Source organism: Lissotriton helveticus, chromosome 2_1, assembly GCF_964261635.1.
Source record: "Lissotriton helveticus chromosome 2_1, aLisHel1.1, whole genome shotgun sequence".
NCBI lineage: Eukaryota > Metazoa > Chordata > Amphibia > Caudata > Salamandridae > Lissotriton > Lissotriton helveticus.
The window spans coordinates 1676681553-1676704608 of NC_136059.1; the positions used below are offsets into that span (position 1 = coordinate 1676681553).

General features: G+C 51.9%; 1 protein-coding gene across 1 annotated transcript in view; it reads left to right on the forward strand.

The window, feature by feature from the left end:
* The window catches only part of LOC144818836 (uncharacterized), a 1999126-nt gene that overhangs the window by 691751 nt on the left and 1284319 nt on the right, over positions 1–23056 (forward strand). Inside the window, 2 exon segments of the mRNA XM_078676624.1 lie at positions 2205–2510; positions 19458–19763. Of these exon segments, the coding sequence (XP_078532750.1) occupies positions 2205–2510; positions 19458–19763 (612 nt within the window).

Sequence of the window (23056 nt, forward strand, 5' to 3'; positions counted from 1 at the left end):
GGAAGAGGGAACGTCTTACGCCGTGGTGTTGCATAGGGTTTACGAGGCTCTCCACCGTGCGCTACCTACGGTGGCAGTCAGAAGTAACCTCCTGACAGAGGTGCTTCAACCGACAGCGAGCACTTCAGAGCCCTTGCTACCGTTTAATGAAGCCCTCACGGACATCCTTTTGGGCACCAGGGCCAGGTCCAACACAGGGGCTCCTGTGGATAGGATGATTGCACGAAGCCACTGCCTGGTCCTGGGTGACCCATCTTTCCTCTCCCAACACCCCACCCCTGAGAGCATGGTGGTCCAAGCCTCCACCTCCAAAGGCGCATTCCCTAACGCACCACCTGATAGGGAATCCAAAAAGCTGGACCATCTTGGAAAGAGGTTTTCTTCCTCCAGCTTGCGACTGTGGTCAGTAAACACTGCATGTCTGTTGGGCTGTTGCACTACCTTATCCCACACGGAATGGGTGTAAGTGCTACCTCAGTGCCCGGAGGAGGCCCGGGCCGTACACTCCCGTGCAGTTGCCGAAGGGAGAGACCAGCAAAGTTTACCATCCGCTGTGGGCTGGATACCGCCGACTCACAAGGCATGATGATTTCCACATTGGTAGCCCAGTGACGCTTCGCCTGGTTGAGGTTGACTGGTTTTTCAGGGGCTGTCCAATCCACTCTTATGGAAGACAACGCTCTGGAGCACTTTAAGTACTCTCAGGCTACGGCCAGGTCCTTGGGCCTCTCCGCTGTGTGCAGTCTGCTTTTCGCCACTTTCGTCGCTATTAAGTTTCAGGGTTGGATAAACTTCACCTGCAGCATCTTGGAACTCCACTACTGGGAGTTCTGACCTGCCTTGTAGTGCTGAATCCGGTTGGACCCCTGGTGGTTGTTATTGCTGCAAGAAAAACTACAAAAAACTGAAGAAACCTACAAAATGGACGTTTCGCCTTTCTTGCAGCTGTATTTTCTGAAGCAGCAATGCTGTGCAGGAGAAAATCCCGCTGCACAGCCCTGTGCGGACGAAGAAATCGATGCAGCGCCTGCCGGTGTCCCAAAGAACCACCACACTGTGAGTTCAACGCACCAGTCTCGAAAGTCCAAGACCACAGCGCTGACTCCGATACAGGCCCTGCTGGGCTCCCTAAAAGAAACAATGCATAGTGGTATCACGGCTGAAGAAATTGACACAGCCGCCGCATCGACCTCCAGTGTGTTCTGGATTTCCACGCATCGTGCCTGTGCGCCATGTTTTGCCACCGTAGCATCTGTCGACCAGAACAGTCTTGGGATCAACCCACCACTTCCCCTTACAGTCTAGATTTGATGCATCACTTCACCTGCGTACAGCCAAATTGCTGCATCCCCTGCCCAACGACTTGGGAACTGACACATCGCTGTGTTTTCCGACACTTCCCTCCTATACAGCTGTTTTGCCTTGTGGATTTTGACGGGTTTGAAGTACTTTTTGTAAAAATTACACATCCATAGTTTCCTATGGACAACATTGTTTGAAACCTTATAAATCCTATTCTGAGCAGTGTATGTTGGATATTTCTTGTTTTGGTGGTGTTTGGTTTAGTTAAAATTGTTTATTTTTCTAAAGTGGTGTGGTGTCCATTGGTAGTGCTTTCACTGTTACTGTGTGTGTTATGTACAAATACTTTATACATTGCCTCTGAGATAGACCTGACTCCTCGTGCCTAGCTACCATAGGGATGAGCAGGGATTATCTTGGGTGTGTAATCCACTTATCCTGACTAGAAGGAAGGGTCCCTACTTGAACAGGGTGTATACCACTGCCAACTAGAGACCCCTAGTTCTAACATTGATGCTCTCATTCTCCACAATCTGTGAAATGTGTAGCTAATATTTAAGAGATCCTTCCAGACCTCATGCTGACGCAGTTCATTTTGCCTCATTTTGGCTCCATACTTCTGTTGCGGAATAACAGTCAAGAATTGAGATCAGTGGACTGGGGTGGCACCTATATAGGCCCAAAGCACATCACCTCTGATGCTGACTGTTACACGGAGCCAAAATACTCCACCTACTGGCGAACAAAGGGATTGCTCAATATCCTAAACCAGTCTGACGCTGTGGAAATATTCTATAGTAAGTAATCTGCAGCTAGATAGTCCATACCAGAAAAGGCGTTATTGATGTAAGTAACTTGTTCTTCTTGAATGGTTTTTTTGAATTATTATTTTGATATTTCAGTTGGCCACTTTGATGGAAGAACTTCAGAAGGAAAGGAGAGACAAAGAAAGTGCAGTGTTCGAGAAAGCTGAACTACAGCAGAGATTGATTTCTGATGTGCAACAGTTGGAAGAGCAATTGAAAGCCAGTGAGGCTTCTCTGAAAACACTGGAGGATGAAAAGTGTGATGTTGTGCAGCAGCTCCACGATCTGCAAGAAGCCTCAACACCTTTAATTCAAGAGAAGCATCAGCTGCAGCAGATTCAAGAAACCATAAAAGCAGAAAGAGACCAACTTCTGGAGAATGTCCAGACTAACATTAAGGAGGTAATTCAGTGTTTAGGAATGTGGGGCTGTATCTAATGTTCGTTTTATCGATGAATAGCATTTTTAACCAGTTACAAGTGCTAATTATATGATAGGAACAAAAGTAAATAAGATTGTCAGTACCTTGTAGCTCTTAAATATGTTTTACATTTTATATCCTTGAAAAAGTTTTGTCTGGAATGAATTTTGAAAAAACTGTTATTTGTATTGTTTAGGTTGTTGATCTCACCCTTATTTTGTATTACAAACTTTGTATGGTAATTGTAGGAGATTGGCTCAGCATATAGTGTCAACCATTGGTGATTCACTGTGCACTGAGGCCAGGCAACCCTTAGTGACAATGTTTAGGTCCCTGATAACTAAAGCTCTCAAGCGGTAGCTGAGGCGCGCAGCTAAAGCTTATTCAGAAGTGTGTATAGCGGGTGCATTTAACACTTAGTCACTAAGCAAGCTCACACATAAGAAAGAACCACACCAGGTGAGTATAAAAAGTTTGTATTTATTAAACACACACTAACTTGTTATATCTCCTACCCGGGGATATCAAATACAAACATGAAATACTTCAAAACCAAGTAATCAGTATAGGAAAACCCATTTACCCCCTATGGGGGTCCGAACCATGTATTAAAATAGTGGAATACAAAATGGTTACCAAAACAGGACTAATTCCCAAGCATGAAGGACCCCAAGGGAAGCACAGATCCACCAACTTTGACTAGCCTGGGACCTTAAGGCGTCTGGGTGCCTAGTGGTTTTACTGGGCAGACATCCATAGGATAACCCAGGGTAAGTTGCGATTGGATTTTTACTGTTCAAGGACCCTTCCCAAAGGACCCCACCACTTGGAGCAAGGAAGGTTGGAGAGCCAACCCACCCAAGGATACTCTGGAAATCAGGATACCTCTACCAGGAAGCCTGGGTGCATAGGGGTGCAGTGTTTGAACCGCTCATGATGCCAATGGAGGATCGTGGCGGATCAGCAGCTACAGAGTCTTGTGGACCAGGCCGGTGGATTCAAGACATGGAATCAAGATGAGAAGAACCTTAAAGCAGAGGGGAGAGAGTGTAACCCCCCTCACAGGTGATTAGGAGGAACAGGAGCACAATACCAGCCCTTGTCAGATATTTTGCTGTAGCACAAAGGTCTTGAAGATGCAGCTGTGGAGCCCAGGTGACGATGCATTAGCACAGGAGATGTCCACAAGCTATCCCCTGCTGTTCAACAAGTGCAGGAAAGTCAGTGGCCGGCAGGACCACCAACTAGCCTTGGCAAACACAATCGATGGTTTGTGGGAAAAGATGCTGTGTTGCAGACCAGAAAGATCTATGGGACTAACCCAGCAATGGTAAGTCTGAGCCGCCCCTCAGCTTGCAGGAGAGCAAGCCGGAATCAATGGTGCCCTCTCGAGGACTCTCTGGCTGCAGGCACAGGGAGTCACAAGGAAGGCTCAGCAGCACACAGGAGATGAGGCCCATGATTCAGAAGATGCAGGCAGGACTTCGTTCTTGGAGCTGTGCAATGCTGAAGGCTGGGGCTTCTTGGAGATTGAAGGTCTTCCATGAAGAAAGCCAACAAGACTTGGCAACGGCAAACAGATGTAGTGCGCAGGGAGGCATTTCCCGTTGGCTGTAGAGGAATTACAGTTGCCCAGTTTGCAGGGAAGACTTGTCAAGCCTCTGGTGAACCTACAAACAACCACCTGTGTTGAAGAGCTGGATGCTGTCCCTGGGACAACAGGATCAGCAAACTCGTCGTCGACATGGAGGTGCCTGAGGATGCAGGAAAGTGACTCCTTCACACCAAGGGAGAGTCCTTCTGGCTTGGATGCAAGCTTTGCTGACTCGGAAGATGCACAGCCACTGAGTTGCAGAAACTTGAAAAGCATCGAGAAAAAGTTGCAGGAATCTTCCCACCGAGAGCAGTCTCGTCTTTAGTTTTGGCTCGAAGAAGCAGCAAAGTTCCAGTGTCTACCAATAAAAGAGTCTTTTGACAGTCTTCAGACAACAGGCAGTTGGATCTTAAAGTTGCTTTTGGGACAAATCTAAGAACCCACCCTTAGGGGATCCCTTAAGTAACCCTAAAAAGGGGAAGGACCTCTTCTGTGGTGACCTACCTATCAGGGGATGTCAGGGACACTACTGAGCTGACCTAGCCAGTCGGATTCCCCCAAGGGCCAAGATTCAAGATGGCAGAATCAAGTGGCCACCTGGAGGAGCTCTGAGCACCTCCCTTGGGAGGAGCTGGACACTCCTGTCCTTTGTGTAGTTTCACGTCAGAGCAGGAGCCAAACTGGTTTATGCAAGGAGGGCACCAAATATTCCCATCTGAAAGAAACACGTTAGTGTTAGATTCCTTACCTTAGAATATCACCAGGCGTCCGACTGGATCCGGAAAGTTTTCGCCAGCAGTACCCCTGCATGTCCGTAGGGTACGTCCTGTGGCTCTGCGTTAGTCTTCAGTCGTGTTTGCCTGAACAACATCGCTGGAGTACTTAGACGCCGTCCTCGTACGCTGACGTCACTTCTTCTTTTTTCCACGCCAGCAAGTGCAGATCCGGTAAGAGCATACCCTTAGTCGTTTTTTTACTAACTTTTTGGACATTTTTTCTTTCTTTTTCGGGTTGACTCGACTCCTGCTGGCAGTAGGGATGCCCGATGCTGTGTGACACCTGTCACTGGCTGATGTCCGTTACTAACCCCCTCCGCCGGTGTCTCTACTGTTTGGGGGCCGACCACGATGACAAGTCGTGCCCTGACGGTCGAGCCTTGACGGCTAAGGCTAGGTGGAGCGTTCCCGTAAGCTCCTCGAGATCCGGCAGTCAACTCTGCGCCGCTCGAGGTCCTGGTCGAGGAGGAAGTCGAGGGACCGGTCGCGGAGCCATAGTCATCATTGATTGTCTGGATCCAAGTCCTCGCATTCGGGTAAGTCGAGGCATGGCAAAAAGAAGTCTAAGAAGCATCGTCGCTCTTAGACTTCCCCTTGCTGGTCGCACGATTCGGCCTAGGGTTTGGGTGGCACCGCCCACGCGGTTCTGGTGGCGCCTGCGCAGTTGCATCCAGCCTCACACCCTCTGGTCCCTGAACTCGATGCGACTCCCGAGCAGATCCGAGACTTCCTCGTGGCCATGAGGAGTCTCTTCCTGCCATCGAGACACGCCGGTGCGCCTTTGGTGCCCCGCGGGTCTGTCTGGGGGCCCTAACCCTGTGTTGCTGGCGGCTTCGGCCTTGCCGCCGCCGGCGACTACGGTCCCAGAGCCGCAGGACCCCGTGGGATCCAGGCCTGGATCCCGGTCGACGCCAGTTGACCATACAACTCTGTCACGAGTCTGATGGCATATCCCCCTCTGTGCAGGCAGGTCTGGAGCTCTTTAAGAAACCTCCAGAAGAATCTGTGGGGGCGTGGCCCGGGACGTTACCCAACACCGACCTATCGGATGAGCAGACGGCAAAACAAGAGGGCCGAACCTCAGAAGAGAAGAGTTCCTTGCGTGGACTGGCAGAGAAGGCGAAAGTGGAATATCAGAGAAGACCGTAGGAGTTCCCCTGGAGAAAGATGCCATATCCAGAGTCGCTCCTGTTCACGAGGAGCCCCAGCCGGGAGGCAAACAGGACCACACCTCACCCAGCCACTCTCTAAGAAGAGGGTGGCTTGCCAAGGTACGGGAGAGGGAGGGCTACGTGATGGAGGTAACGACTGGGCCCACTTGGGTGACGGACTAGTGGTGAATACTTCCCTCACTCCTGTTCACTGAGAAGGAAGTATTGACTTCCTAATCACTGACCAGATTTTTGTTTATTATGCATCCGGGCTGCTACCTAAACCGAGACTAAGTCCCAGGAAGAATGCGACAAGACGAACAGACTCCTCACATTCGGAAAGACTCTTGGTGATAACGGAAATAGCCCAATAAGGAATGCCCTGTGTTTGTCACGTCTGCATAAAACAAATAAAACGTGTGGAACTCTATCATTAGTGGTTTTCTTTTTGCCTTCCATACAGATAACGACCCTTATATCCGACAGACTCCTCCGCAGGCGCCGACCCCCTCTGTGCCACCTCTGGTGCCGTCCCCGGACGACGCTGTCCCCGGCTTCAGCCCGGGCTCGGCGTCGGAGCGGCGCTGCTCGGCGATGTCTCAGACGCCGACTGGTGAGCTTTTCACATATGCCCCGGCATTTTTGCCTGTTTATCAGGACACGGATGAAGGGGAGGACTGGGAGGGGTCTGAGGATCCTCTGGCACAACAGTGCCAGTTAAGTCAGGACTGGGCAGACGAGCTGGGGGAGGGGAGGGGGGGCAGTGGTCTTGACACATAGCCTGACACTGGATTCATCTCTCTTCCCACCGTGGCTACGGAGGAGGGTGCTACATGTGGTGTGGTGTTGCGCAGGGCAGCCAAGGCCTTGGCTCTTGAACTCCCTGCTGCGGCCGTAAGGACTAATCTCCTCACTGAGGTCGTTCAATGAGGCCCTCACGGCCGTTCTGTTGGGCCCTTGGTACAAGCCCTCCACAGTGCCCCCTGTGGATCCGAACGTGGCCCGACGCCACCGCCCGGTTCCGGGCGACCCCTGCTTTCTGTCCGTACACCCCACCCCCGGAGTCTGGTGATCCAGGCCTCTACGTCCCAGACCGCATTCCCGACCGCTCCCCCGGATCGGAAATCCATAATGCTTGATCAGTTTGGGAAGAAACTGTTCTCCTCAGTCAGCTTGGGGTTGCGGTCCAATAATACCGCATGCCTTTTGGGCCCTTACACCCACTCTCTGTGGAATACAGTGGCGGAAGTGCTGCCTCCGTGTCCGGAGGAAGCCCAGACACGGATCGCCCAGGCTCTTGCTGAGGGGCGGGATGCAGGACGGTATTCCATCCGGTGTGGACTTGATACCATGGTCTCGCTAGGTAGAGCGATTTCCACGACGGTGGTGATCCGTTGCCACGCCTGGCTGAGGTCCGCCAATTTTTCGGGGGATATCCAGAACACGCTCAGACATGCCCTTCGATGGTCTTAGCCTTTGTGGTGACAAAGCACACAGTGCGCTTGAGCGTTTCATGGACTCCAGGGCTACGGCAAAGTCATTGGGCCTGTCGGGCCAGCGTCAGCAGACTTCTGCTTTTCACCCCTTTCGTGGCCATGGAAGGGGCACCCCCTCACGTTCGTCCAGCCACAGGCCGCAGACCCAACCTCAACGCGGACGTGGTAACCGCTTTTGCTGTGCAGGGGGACAGACGTGGTCAGTGTACATCCGCTCCCGCAGCATCTGCCTCAAAACCTTCCTAGTTCGAGCTTTCAGGCCCATTCAACGCCAGTAGGAGGCAGGGTTCGCCATCACCTACTCCACTGGCGTACCATCACTTCGGACAGGCGGGTGCTGCAAATCGTCCGAAGGGGATACTCCCTCCCCTTCGAGGTGACCCCTCCAGCCATGCCACCGCAGTACCACCGCATGTCGGGATTAGTTGCAACTTCTGCAGGAGGAAGTTATGGCCCTCCTGGCCAAGGGGCCCTTCGAGTGCGTTCCTGGGCCAGAAGTAGGACGTGGTTGCTACTCCCACAACTTTCTGGTTCCCAAAAAGGGCAAAGGGGACCTGCGCCCTATCTTGGACCTCCGGAGCATCAACGGCTTCCTCCAGAAGGAGAAGTTCAAGATGCTGACTTTAGCTCAGGTCCTGGCTGCCTTAGACCCTAGAGACTGGATGGTTCGCGTTGGACTTGCAGGACTCATATTTCCACATCCCAGTCCTGCCGGCCCACTGGCGCTACCTGCGGTTCACTGGTGCCCCTCGGGTGTTCACCAAAGTGATGGCGGTGGTCGCAGCTCATCTGCGCAGATCAGCGGTTCCAGTCTTCCCCTATCTCGACGATTGGTTGTTGAAGGCAAACAGTAATCCCTCACCTCCAGACTACGGCCGACCTCCTGCACTTGCTGGGGTACTCCATCAACGTGCCAGAGTCACACCTGTGTCCCTCTCAGAAGCTCCTCTTCATCGGAGCGGTTCTGGACTCTGTGCAGTTTTGGGTTTATCCTCCCGAGCAGCGGGCTTGGGATATTCAGGCTCTTGATTCTGATCTTTTGGCCTTCATACCGAGTCTCGGTCAGGATGATGCTGCGGCTTCTGGGGCTGAAGGCCTCCTGCACCCTTCTGGTACATAATGCCAGGTGGCGGATGCGGGCTCTGCAGTGGGACCTGAAGTTTCAGTGGGCCCAGCATCAGGGCAACCTGTCCAACCACGTCCTGATCTCGGAGGGCACTGCGAGACAGCTGCAGTGGTGGCTTACGGACCGCGATTGGGTCAGCAGCAGATCCCTCTCCCTTCCCCAACCGGAGCACGTAGTGGTGACGGATGCGTCCCTCCAGGGCTGCGGAGGCCACATGGGAGAGGCAGAGATCAGAGGCCTCTGGTCTCCGGCGGAGGCCCGGCTCCACATCAACCTGTTGGAGCTCCGGGCGATTCGTCTGGCACTGAAGGCATTCCTCCCCTCTGTCCGGGGGAGTGTAGTGCAGATGTTCACGGACAACACCACCGCCATGTGGTACTGCAACAAACAGGGCGGTGTGGGGTCGTGGACCCTTTACCAGGAGGCTCTGCGCCTCTTGCAGTGGCTGGAACGCCAGGGCGTGACCTTGGGGGCTCAACACCTGGCGGGATCTCTGAACGCCAGGGCGGACGAGCTCAGCCGTCGGTGCATGATGGATCACGAATGGCGTCTGAACTCGGACGTGGCGCAAGGCCTCTTTCAGCAATGGGGAGAGCCTTGGTTAGATCTATTCGCCACAGAAGAGAACGCGCAATGTCATCAGTTTTGCGCGTTGGAATTTCCAAGGCGTCACTCGCTCGCAGACGCTTTTCGTCGCGAGTGGAGTTGCGGTCTGTTGTACGCCTTTCCGCCTATACCACTTCTGCCCAGAGTGCTGAAGAAGATCAAGCGCGACCAGGCCCAAGTCATCCTTGTGGCTCCGGACTGGGCATGGAGGTACTGGTATCCAGAGCTACTCAGTATGTCAGTCGATCCCCCAGTTCGTCTGCCTCTTCAGGAGGACCTTCTGTCACAGCAGCAGGGGACGGTCCTCCACCCAAACCTGTCCAGTCTCCACCTCCATGCTTGGAGATTGAGCTGCGACAGTTGAGGCCATTTGACTTGCCTCCTGAAGTCTGTAACGTCATTCTGGCAGCCAGGCGTCCCTCCACAAAGTCGGTATACGCCTGCAGGTGGAACAGATTTGTGGCATGGTGCACAGCAAAGGCTGTGGATCCTCTTGCTGCCCCTCTCTCTGAGGTTCTTCTCTTCCTTCTTTCTCTTGCCCAGCAGGGCTCTGCTCTGGGCACTATCAAGGGCTACCTTTCTGCCCTTTCAGCCTTTCTGAGGCTGCCTGATCAACCTTCTTTGTTCAAGTCCCGTATTGTAAATAGATTTCTAAAGGGCATCACACACACATTCCCTCCTGTTCCGTTTGTGATGCCTCAGTGGGACTTTAACCTGGTTCTTACGTTTCTGATGTGCGCTCCCTTTGAGCCACTTCATAACTGTCCCCTCCGCCTTCTTACTCTGAAGACTGCTTTCCTGGTTGCCATCACCTCTGCCAGGAGAGTGAGTGAGTGAGCTCCAGGCCCTTTCTTGTACTCCATTTTTCCTTTCTGACCATCCGGACAAGGTGGTGTTGCGTACTAAGCCATCTTTCCTGCCCAAAGTTGTCACGGCCTTCCACATCAGGCAGTCTATCACCTTGCCAACCTTCTTTCCGCCACCGCATCCCTCTAAAGAGGAAGAGCGGCTGTGAGAAGTTGGCCTGATATATGATGCTCACTAGTTCTAGTGATCACCTTGTATCAGTCCAAACTACCCTTATGGTGATTGGTTGTAAGTCAACCTTATAGATCAGCTGTCCTAATGGTAGCATGGACAAAGCAGTCTTAGGCTAAACTCTTTTGGCATGTGAAGCCAGCTGTTTTACCACAATATAACCCCTTGAATACCACATGAAAGGACACCACACAGGTTGTTATGAAAATAAACAGTATATTTATTAATAACCAACACCTCTGAACTCTTTGAGGTCAGAGGGCTAAGCACATGACAATCTCTTAGGAAAAATACAATAAGTTGCACAAAATTACAATGGTGCCCTAGGGGCACGACAAACCAAATACTAAGTAAATGGTATATTGAAATCGATAGAAGGAATGGAGCTGCCCAGAGGCTGTAGGATCGTTGGGACCATGCTACCCTAACTCTAGGTAAGTAATAGGAGGCCCACGGAACGCGTGTGCAGAGTGTGAACTCGCACGCGAGATGCGTAACAACGTCTATGGACAGTACAGTTCAAGAAAAAGGTGAGTACGGACAATCCTGACTAGTTAGGACTAAAACGACTGTGGAACTGGACACTAGCAGAGTCAATCTACCCTTGAGCACCGAAATGCTCTTGTTACCTCACCCACGTGCTGCGGGTGCATAGGTGCAAAGTCGTGTCGGGTTCCGGCGTTGAAGTCTATGGAGCCTAGAAGAAAAGATGCTGCAGGCGACCAGGAGGAAGATGTCCGGTGTGATCCAAGGGTGGATCAGAGATGCTGAAGACCTGAAAGAAGAGGGGACAATGTTCACAGTCACTAGCCAGTGACTGGAGTGGAACCAGGAAGGAACCAGATGTCGTTGTCGCGATCAAGTGAAGAGTGGACGCTTGACTCTGGAGCCACGTGGACCAGGAGGTGTCTTCGACGACCAGGATGGAGGCACGAGCTGTCCCACGCAGGCTCTCGCTGTCGGCGGTGTCGGATCCGGATTTGGACTCAACGGGCCTTGGCAAAGGCAACCCACGCGGTGAGTGGAAACGGCGTCTGGAGTGGACGAGGAGGGTCCAGGGTGCTCCTCTTTTGCAAGGGAGCAAGGGCCAGTCTGGAGCAACCAGACCAGCAGTGTAGTCTTCAAAGTTCGTCGTCTAGGAGGTCACTAGCCAGCCGGCAAGTAACCAGACAACATGTCGAGCAGCAAACAAGCAGAAGGGCCCCACGCAGATCTCGTGGATGCTGGAGGGCTGATCATCGGTGCCGGGGCTGCTCTGGGCTGGGGCTTCTCAATCCCCAAAGCACTTGGTCGAGTTTACCTCGGGAGTCGTGCTGGAAGCTAAGTGCAGTTTCTTCGAAGATGGCTGGTCCCACGTGTCTCGTCGCACCCACGGATCTCAGCTGTGCTGCAGATGTGAGTTGAGGTCGGAGAGGTCTGGGAATCCGGGTCTCGTTGGGCTCCGAAGTCTGGATCCTCAAGGGAAGACGACAAAGTGAAGCCGCTGGACGCTTGATGGTGCCTGCAGTTGCAGGGTGGACACTCCTTGCCCACAAGGGAGATTCTTCAGTCTTCTGTGGAGCAGAACGTCGAAGTCCATAGTTTCTTCTTGTAAAGTTGTTCAGGATAATCTAATTTGGAATGGGACCAGCGCCTACCTTTATTCTCCTAAAGGGGGCTGCACTACTGACTAGGTCCCTCACCTGGGTGGGACGAGGAAGGGGGGTGGCTACACCCCTTATCCTTTGTCCGGTTTCGCGCCAGAGCTGGGGCAGGGATGCCCCACCAACTGGTTTGAACCGGTGTATGCACAGGGCACCTTGTGTGCCCCAGGCATGTCTCATTCCTTTCAGGCTTGTCCTCCCAATACACAAAATCCTGTCTGGGGTGGTGCTAGCACCTCCCAAGGCAGGAAACCCTTTGTCCAAGCCTCCCTCGCTGGAAGGACTCCCAGCAGCAGGAGGTCAGACTTGTGTCTGTGGTGGCAGCATCCATTTTGTGATGCCAAGGCTCGAGTTAACTTTAACCAGGGTTCTCAGTTACATACATGTCGTGTCCCTCTAGAAGGGTGGAGTGCTACCCGCGTCGCTAGAATTGGCGAGGGGGTAGTATTCCAATTCGTATAACACCTTACTCGACATGTTTTAATAATGTTATACCAGAGTTAGCATTTAACCGCGAGGATTATAATGCACGTAAGAGTATATGGTATAGCGTTATCATGGAACAGCTATTAGGACTTGGTTCCGCAAGCTGCAGACGGGCTCATCTCATGCCAGAGCACCATCTCACATAATTCCAAGCACTCTGCCTTCAGGATTGATAAGGCCTGCCGTAGGAGTGACTGGTAGGAATATATGTGTCCATTTTAAGGTTAGATATAGGTATACTATATCTACAGCAAAGGGTGATTACACCACCTGCCCCAGCTGTCTGAGCAGCCAGTTGTGTCAGTTTTAGATGGCCAGCCAGGGGTGGCATAATACATGCTTCAGCCCCTGGTAGGCCCTGGGTACACCTATGCCCTGGATACCTAAGGTACACTGTACAGGGACTGATAAGGTGGCCCAGTACCAATTGGTAAATGCACCTAAAGTACATGGTTGTCAATTTAGAGAGAGAACAGCTAGGCTGTGGGTCTGATTAGCAGGCCCACAGCCAGGGAAAGTCGTAATCCAGTGAAGCAAAAAGCAAAAATCTGGGGTGACCATAGGATTGCAGACCCCACTCTCCTACAGCGGCTCCACCGTCTGGACTCAAAACGTGCGCTCTCGTCCATCATCCCCTTTTCTATCGCTCATTCTACTTGGATCGCACACGCCAGTTCCGGGTGGATGACCAACTCTTTGTTGGTTACGTGGGCGCTAAGAAGGGGAAAGCGGTGCACAAGAGGACCATCTCCCGGTGGATCATCTTGTGTATCCAGGCATGTTACTCCTTGGCTAAAAAGGAGCCCCCTGTTGGATTGCGGGCTCATTCCACCCAAGCCACGGCGACTACAACTGCCCTGGGCCGGGGTGTGCCCTTACAAGACATTTGTCAGGCAGCTACGTGGGCATCGCTGCACACGTTTGCAAGACACTACTGCCTGGACAGCCAAGTCCGGAGGGATGGCTTCTTTGGCCGTTCTGTCCTCCAGGACTTTCTGGTGTGATTATTGGTTCGCAGACCCACCACCGGGGTTGGTATTGCTGGGGTATCTATTCTAAGGTAAGGAATCTAATACTAACTTGTCTCTTTCAGATGCACAAGTTACTACTTGTGTAACGATATATCTGTAAGAGACCTTAGTTAGTATTAGATTCCTTACCGACCAACCCATCCTCCCCGTTCTGCGAACCGATATCTAGGGTTAGGGTTACCCCCTTTCAGGGCCCTAGTTTCAATGGCACCAGTGTTGGTTTTTAACATGGCTCAGCGCTTCTGGCGCGCAAAAGCTGTGTCTAAGAACTGACGTCAGTACGCGGAGGCGGCGTCTAAGTACTCCGACGTCATCACGGCGCCCACGACGCCGACTACGGACGCGGAGCCGCAGACGACGCCTACCGACGCGCAAGGGTACTGCTACGCAAAAATTTCCGGATCCAGTCTGACGCCTGGGGATATTCTAAGGTAAGGAATCTAATACTAACTAATGTCTCTTACAGATATATCGTTACACAAGTAGTAACTTGTGCATCTGAAAGAAACAGTTAAAGATTCCTTACCTTAGAATTACCCCCAGGCGTCAGACTGGATCCGGAAAGTTTTTCATCAGCAGTATTCCTGCGCATTGAAAGGTGGCGTCGGTCGGCTCCGCGTTCGTCAGTGTAGTCAGGATGATGTTGCAGTAGCTACTTAGACGCTGCCCTCGCTCGCTGTCGTCAGCTCTTTATTTTTCGGTGCCATCCAGCGTAGATCCAGAGAGGGTTACCTCCAGTCACTTTTTGCTGACGTTTGTCGACATCATTTTCAAGTCTTCGACTCCTGGTGCACATCAGGGATGCCCGGCTTCAAGGCTTGCGGTTCCTATAGCCGACTGATGTTTGTGACAGATCCGCATCTCGTGTGCCTGTTCTGCCTGGAGAACAACCATGACCCCAAGTCGTGCTCTGACTGCCGGACCATGAATCCGAAGTCTTTGTGGGAGTGGACCTGAAAGCTTCTTGAGGCCCGGCAGTCTGCTCCACGCCGTACGATGTCACGGTCGCATGGCGATGCATGCCATCTTTGGGCAGCCTGACTCCGCTGGTGCGCCTTTGGGCCCCGCCGACTCTGTCAGGGACCCTGGGCCTTTGATCCGGGGGCTTCGGCCCCGGCATCGCAGGGTCCTGTTGGATCCAGGTCTGGATCGGCACAGGTTGACCTAGTTACACCTCCCCCGGCGCAGATTCCAGTGGCACCACGTCCACAGCCGGCCTCCACCTCGATGTAGACACAGAGCCGGACCGGCGTCGACCGATGCCTGGACCGGTCCGATGGGTACTTTTGTGCCCTTGTTCTAACTTGGCTCTTTTAGACCAGATTGGCAGCCAGAAGAAGGTGAGGAGGACTTTGAGTTGGCACAGGTATGCACTTGTGACAAGCAGGGACCTTCTCCTCTAGTCAGGGCAAGAGAACTACTCCTTAAGAATAACCCCTGCTCACCCTCTAGGTTGCGTGGCGCGAGCAGACAAGGCTAATCCTCAGGGCGACAGCTAGTTAAGCATTTATGATCACATACAGTAAACCCACTGACTCACCACAAACGGACACCAGTCGTAAGGTTGTATCAAAAATACGTAGACTTTATGTAAAAGATATACTTCATATGCAGGATTATCACAAGACCATATAACGTTTAGCGATTGAGGGCCACCAGATTAAAATAGGCAATTGTTCTTAAGTGTTCTTGGTCAGCAAGGTACGACAACAGGGAAAACAAACGTTGCGGACCCTGGATCCGATGTGAACTCGGGATAGAGTTCAAGTGTACCTTGCGTTGAGTGTCCGAGGCGTTTCAGGCGCGGCTACTGGTGGGGGCGGACCCAGGACGAGGCCAACGGTTCTCCAAAGGATCTATTCGGCTCGGAGCCCCCTCAAGGTGCGAGGCAGGTGAGCGGGGCGGTGTGGAGGGTTGTGGCGATCCGCGGTCTGATGCAGCTCACGGGGCGAGGTGCCGTTCAGGCCTGCGGGGCGGACTACTTCTTAGCACACCAGGTCGTACCTGTGGATCTGAGTGGGGCGTCACGTTCTCGGGCAGACGGGTGCAGCACCAGGCCTCCGGTACCACTGTCCGGAAGGCCTTTCTTGAGGTGCGGCACGAGCCTTGGTATGCAGGAGGGCAAAGCGAGACAGTCTGGTACGTTCCCACGTACGGACCGTCCGAGGCGATCAGATGCGCTTCGTGCAGATTCTGGCGGGAGAAGATGAGAGGCGCACAACGCGCTCCGTAGAAGGCGAGGTGACAGGAGAGCGGGCGGCCCGGCACTGAAGCGGAGAGCGACTCAAGCTTGAGCGGGGCTCTCTGCGACGAGGCAACCAGGCTCCGAGCTGTCACGACCTTAGGAGGGGCGAAGGCACTAGAGTCACAACTCTGGAGAGGGAATAAGAACTAAAGGCCCAACAGCAGACGGGCATAGGCAGAATAGAACCCAATGGTCCAGGGGTTCCGTTCAGGGGGCAAGCTCAAGATCAAGCCCTTGGAGATTGTTTCAGGCACAAGTCTTGAAAGTCCTCTCTGGTCTTTTCCTCTCCGTTCTCAGCAAGGCACCACTGCAGGCCAGTCCTTCAGAGCAAAGACCGGTTTCCTTCCTTCAGCTTCTCTTGGTCCTTCTAGTCAGGCAGAGGTTCGTCGTGGTCCAAACAGGATCTGATTTGCTTGGAGCATGGCTCCTATATTTATACTCAATTTCTTTTGTCTTTGCAGGCCAGGGGTCCTGAGCCTGGTTCAACCCAGTTTTGGATCACTGTTGACAGGAAGCTGCCGTCTTCTTTCAGGGTGCAGGGCAGGGACATCAGACGCTCCGCAGGAGGTGGAGCCAGCATTGTGGTGTGGAGCACAACCATATTCCGAGTCAAGGAGTACTCAGCCCACCCATCCTGGTGTAAGCACCCTATTCACCACCTGGTAACCCCGACTGTCCCCGGGAATTCCCCAGCCCTGTCACTCACACAAACCCAGACAGCAGATACACATCCTGGCAGAGGCAGGCTGAAATAGTTAGGCGAGCAAAGGCTAACTTTCTAAAAGTAGCATTTGCAAACACAAGATACTAAAATAAACCTTGCTAAAGGAAATATTTTATTATTCCGAATTCAGGCATACCAAACTTGACGTGCCACCGTGTTCCCTGAGCCTGCCGGGACTATAGTGTGTAATAATTCCGGCAGCTCATCTTGGCCTAAGATAACAGGAAGCCCTTCAATAGTGAAGAACGAGAAGGGCGTTAATTCACTACTAGGACATGCCACACACATCAGGGCTTGTCCTACCTTACTCTTACAATGCACCCTGCCCGTAGGCCTACCATAGGGGTGACTGATATGAAGGTTAAGGGAAGGTGTAGGGATTGGAAAGTGTGTGCACTTGCGCAGTTAGCGTGACAGTACCAGACTGCACGCAGGATCTGCAATGGCGGACCCGAGACACATTTTACAAGGCCGCTTCTGTGGGTGGCGCAACCAGCGCTGCAGGCCAACTAGCAGCATTTGTATCTACAAGCCCGACACTCCTCGTACACGTTACTGGGGACTGACAGTAAACCAAATAAGCCAATCATGGAAATCAATTATGGAGAAACTTTATATTGTGAGCACTTGCACTGCGGCACGGATTGGCCATGGCGCAGTGCCCTGAGCAGCGAACACCAGCAAAACATCTGAGGCACACCAGCAAAAAGTGGAAGGGAGACTCACGCCAAGGTGCCAGGTCTAACACCAGTGTTCTGGATACCTCACCAGATCTTGGCATGTTGTCTCCTCCTACCGTGGCTGCGGAAGAGGGAACGTCTTACGCCGTGGTGTTGCATAGGGTTTCCGAGGCTCTCCACCGTGCGCTACCTACGGTGGCAGTCAGAAGTAACCTCCTGACAGAGGTGCTTCAACCGGCAGCGAGCACTTCAGAGCCCTTGCTACTGTTTAATGAAGCCCTCACGGACATCCTTTTGGGCACCAGGGCCAGGTCCAACACAGGGGCTCCTGTGGATAGGATGATTGGCCGAAGACACTGCCTGGTCCTGGGCGACCCATCTTTCTTCTCCCAACACCCCACCCCTGAGAGCTTGGTGGTCCAAGCCTCCACCTCCAAAGGCGCATTCCCTAACGCACCACCTGATAGGGAATCCAAAAAGCTGGACCATCTTGGAAAGAGGTTTTCTTCCTCCAGCTTGCGACTGTGGTCAGTAAACACTGCATGTCTGTTGGGCTGTTGCACCACCTTATCCCACTCGGAGTGGGTGTAAGTGCTACCTCAGTGCCCGGAGGAGGCCCGGGCCATACACTCCCGTGCAGTTGCCGAAGGGAGAGACCAGCAAAGTTTACCATCCGCTGTGGGCTGGATACCGCCGACTCACAAGGCAGGATGATTTCCACGTTGGTAGCCCAGTGATGCATCGCCTGGTTGAGGTTGACTGGTTTTTCAGGGGCTGTCCAATCCACTCTTCTGGATGACAACGCTTTGGAGCACTTTAATTACTCTCAGGCTACGGCCAGGTCCTTGGGCCTCTCCGCTGTGCGCAGTCTGCTTTTCGCCACTTTCGTCGCTATTAAGTTTCAGGGGTGGATAAACTTCATCTGCAGCATCTTGGAACTACACTACTGGGAGTTCTGACCTGCCTTGCAGTGCTGAATCCAGTTCTGGACCCCTGGTGGTTGTTATTGCTGCAAGAAAAACTACAAAAAAAGGAAGTAGCCTACAAAATTGAAGCTTCGCCTTTTTTGCAGCTATATTTTCTGAAGCGGCAACGCTGTGCAGGAGAAAATCCCGCTGCAAAGCCCTGTGCGGCCGAAGAAATCGATGCAGCGCCTGTCGGTGTCCCAAAGAACCACCACACTGTGAGTTCAACGCACCAGTCTCGAAAGTCCAAGACCACAGCACCGACTCAGATACAGGCCCTGCTGGGCGGCTAAAAGATACCATGCATAGTGGTATCACGGCTGAAGAAATTGACACAGCCGCCGCATCGACCTCCAGTGTGTTCTGGATTTCCACGCATCGTGCCTGTGCGCCATGTTTTACCATTGTAGCATCTGTCGACCAGAACAGTCTTGGAATCAACCCACCACTTCCCCTTACAGTCTAGATTCGATGCATCACTTCTCCTGCGTACAGCAGAATTGCTGCATCCCCTGCCCAAGCACTTGGGAACTGACACATAGCTGTGTTTTCCGACACTTCCCTCCTATACAGCTGTTTTGCCTTGTGGATTTTGACGGGTTTGAAGTACTTTTTGTAAAAATTACACATCCATAGTTACCTATGGACAAAATTGTTTGAAACCTTATATATCCTATTTTGAGCTGTGTATGTTGGATATTTCTTGTTTTGGTGGTGTTCGGTTTAGATAAAAATTGTTTATTTTTCTAAAGTGGTGTGGTGTCCATTGGTAGTGCTTTCACTGTTACTGTGTGTGTTATGTACAAATACTTTATACATTGCCTCTGAGATAGGCCTGACTGCTCGTGCCTAGCTACCATAGGGATGAGCAGGGATTATCTTGGGTGTGTAATCCACTTATCCTGACTAGAAGGAAGGGTCCCTACTTGAACAGGGTGTATATCACTGCCAACTAGAGACCCCTAGTTCTAACATTGATCCTCTCATTCTCCACAATCTGTGAAATGTGTAGCTAATATTTAAGAGATCCTTCCAGACCTCATGCTGACGCAGTTCATTTTGCCTCATTTTGGCTCCATACTTCTGTTGCGGAATAGCAGTCAAGAATTGAGGTCAGTGGACTGGGGTGTCACCTAATATAGGCCCAAAGCACATCACCTCTGATGCTGACTGTTACATGGAGCCAAAATACTCCACCTACTGGCGAACAAAGGGATTGCTCAATATCCTAAACCAGTCTGACGCTGTGGAAATATTCTATAGTAAGTAATCTGCAGCTAGATAGTCCATACCAGAAAAGGCGTTATTGATGTAAGTAACTTGTTCTTCTTTAATGGTTTTGTTGAATTATTATTTTGATATTTCAGTTGGCCACTTTGATGGAAGAACTTCAGAAGGAAAGGAGAGACAAAGAAAGTGCAGTGTTCGAGAAAGCTGAACTACAGCAGAGATTGATTTCTGATGTGCAACAGTTGGAAGAGCAATTGAAAGCCAGTGAGGCTTCTCTGAAAACTCTGGAGGATGAAAAGTGTGATGTTGTACAGCAGCTCCACGATCTGCAAGAAGTCTCAACACCTTTAATTCAAGAGAAGCATCAGCTGCAGCATATTCAAGAAACCATGAAAGCAGAAAGAGACCAACTTCTGGAGAATGTCCAGACTAACATTAAGGAGGTAATTCAGTATTTAGGAATGTGGGGCTGTATCTAATGTTCGTTTTATCGATGAATAGCATTTTTAACCAGTTACAAGTGCTAATTATATGATAGGAACAAAAGTAAATAAGATTGTCAGTACCTTGTAGCTCTTAAATATGTTTTACATTTTATATCCTCGAAAAAGAGTTTTGTCTGGAATGAATGTTGATCTCACCCTTATTTTGTATTACAAACTTTTTATGGTAATTGTAGGAGATTGGCTCAGTATATAGTGTCAACCATTGGTGAGGCACTGTGCACTGAGGCCAGGCAACCCTTAGTGATAGTGTTTAGGTCCCTGATAACTAAAGCTCTCAAGCGGTAGCTGAGGCGCGCAGCTAAAGCTTATTCAGAAGTGTGTATAGCGGGTGCATTTAACACTTAGTCACTAAGCAAGCTCACACATAAAGAACCACACCAGGTGAGTATAAAAAGTTTGTATTTATTAAACACACACTAACTTGTTATATCTCCTACCCGGGGATATCAAATACAAACATGAAATACTTCAAAACAAAGTAACCAGTATAGGAAAACCCATGTACCCCCTATGGGGGGGGCCGAACCATGTATTAAAATAGTGGAATGCAAAATGGTTACCAAAACAGGACTAATTCCCAAGCATGAAGGACCCCAAGGGAAGCACAGATCCACCAACTTTGACTAGCCTGGGACCTTAAGGCGTCTGGGTGCCTAGTGGTTTTACTGGGCAAACATCCATAGGATAACCCAGGATAAGTTGCGATTGGATTTTTACTGTTCAAGGACCCTTCCCAAAGGACCCCACCACTTGGAGCAAGGAAGGTTGGAGAGCCAACCCGCCCAAGGATACTCTGGAAACCAGGATACCTCTACCAGGAAGCATGGGTGCATAGGGGTGAAGTGGTGTTGGAACCGCTCATGATGCCAATGGAGGATCGTTGCGGATCAGCAGCTACAGAGTCTTGTGGACCATGCCGGTGGAATCAAGACATGGAATCAAGATGAGAAGAACCTTAAAGCAGAGGGGAGATAGTGTAACCCCCCTCACAGGTGATTAGGAGGCACAGGAGCACAATACCAGCCCTTGTCAGATATTTTGCTGTAGCACAAAGGTCTTGAAGATGCAGCTGTGGAGCCCAGGTGACGATGCATTAGCACAGGAGATGTCCACAAGCTGTCCCCTGCTGTTCAAAAAGTGCAGGAAAGTCAGTGGCCGGCAGGACCACCAACTAGCCTTGGCAAACACAATCGAAGGTTTGTGGGAAAAGATGCTGTGTTGCAGACCAGAAAGATCTATGGGACTAACCCAGCAATGGTAAGTCGGAGCCGCCCCTCAGCTTGCAGGAGAGCAAGCAGAAATCAATGGTGCCCTCTCAAATACCCTCTGGCTGCAGGCACCGGGAGTCGCAAGGAATGCTCAGCAGCACACAGGAGATGAGGCCCATGATTCAGAAGATGCAGGCAGGACTTCGTTCTTGGAGCTGTGCAATGCTGGAGGCTGGGGCTTCTTGGAGCTTGAAGGTCCTCCATGAAGAAAGCCAACAAGACTTTGCAACGGCAAACAGATGCAGTGCGCAGGGAGGCATTTCCCGTTGGCTGTAGAGGAATTACAGTCGCCCAGTTTGCAGGGAAGACTTGTCAAGCCTCTGGTGAACCAACAAACAACCACCTGTGTTGAAGAGCTGGATGCTGTCCCTGGGACAACAGGATCAGCAAACTCGTCGTCGACATAGAGGTGCCTGAGGATGCTGGAAAGTGACTCCTTCACACCAAGGGAGAGTCCTTCTTGCTTGGATGCAAGCTTTGCTGACTCGGAAGATGCACAGCCACTGAGTTGCAGAAACTTGAAAAGCATCGAGAAAAAGTTGCAGGAATCTTCCCACCGAGAGCAGTCTCGTCTTTAGTTTTGGCTCGAAGAAGCAGCAAAGTTCCAGTGTCTACCAATAAAAGAGTCTTTTGACAGTCTTCAGACAACAGGCAGTTGGATCTTAAAGTTGCTTTCAGGACAAATCTAAGAACCCACCCTCAGGGGATCCCTTAAGTAACCCTAAAAAGGGGAAGGACCTCTTCTGTGGAGACCTACCTATCAGGGAAGATCAGGGACACTACTTAGCTGACGTAGCCAGTCGGATTCTCCCAAGGGCCAAGATTCAAGATGGCAGAATCAAGTAGCCACCTGGAGGAGCTCTGAGCACCTCCCTTGGGAGGAGCTGGCCACTCCTGTCCTTTTGTGTAGTTTCACGTCAGAGCAGGAGCCAAACTGGTTTATGTAAGGAGGGCACCAAATGTTCCCATCTGAAAGAAACACGTTAGTGTTAGATTCCTTACCTTAGAATATCACCAGGCGTCCGACTGGATCCGGAAAGTTTTCGCCAGCAGTACCCCTGCACGTCCGTAGGGTACGTCCTGTGGCTCTGCGTTCGTCTTCAGTCGTGTTTGCCGGAATGACATCGCTGGAGTACTTAGACCCCGACCCCGCCCTGGCACGCGGACGTCAGTTCTTCTTTTTTCCGCGCCAGCAAGTGCAGATCCGGGAAGAGCATACCCGTAGTCATTTTTTTACTAACTTTTTGGACATTTTTTCTATCTTTTTTGGGTTGACTCGACTCCTGCTGGCAGTAGGGGTACCCGGTTTCAAGCTGTGTGACGCCTGTCACCGACTGATGTCGGTTACCAACCCCCACCGCCGGTGTCTCTACTGTTTGGGGGCCGACCACGATGACAAGTCGTGCCCAGACTGTCGAGCCTTAACGGCTAAGGCTAGGCGGGAGCGTTCCCGTAAGCTCCTCGAGATCCGGCAGTCAGCTCTGCGCCGCTCGAGGTCCTGGTCGAGGAGGAAGTAGAGGGACCGGTCGCGGAGCCGCAGTAATCATTGATTGTCTGGATCCAAGTCCTCGCATTCGGGTATGTCGAGGCATGGCAAAAAGAAGTCTAAGAAGCATCGTCGCTCTTAGACTTCCCCTCGCCCGTCGAACGATTCGGGCGAGGGTTCGGGTGGCACCTCCCACGCGACTCTGGTGGCGCCTGCGCAGTTGCATCCAGCCTCACACCCTCTGGTCCCTGGACTTGATGCGACTCCTGAGCAGATCCGAAACTTCCTCGTGGCCATGAGGAGTCTCTTCCTGCCATCGAGACGCGCCGGTGCGCCTTTGGGCCCCGCGGGTCCATCTTGGGGTCCTAACCCTGTGCTGCCGGCGGCTTCGGCCTAGGTGCCGCCGGCGACTTTGGCCTAGGCGCCGCCGGCGACTTCGGTCCCAGAGCCGCAGGACCCAGGCCTGGATCCCGGTC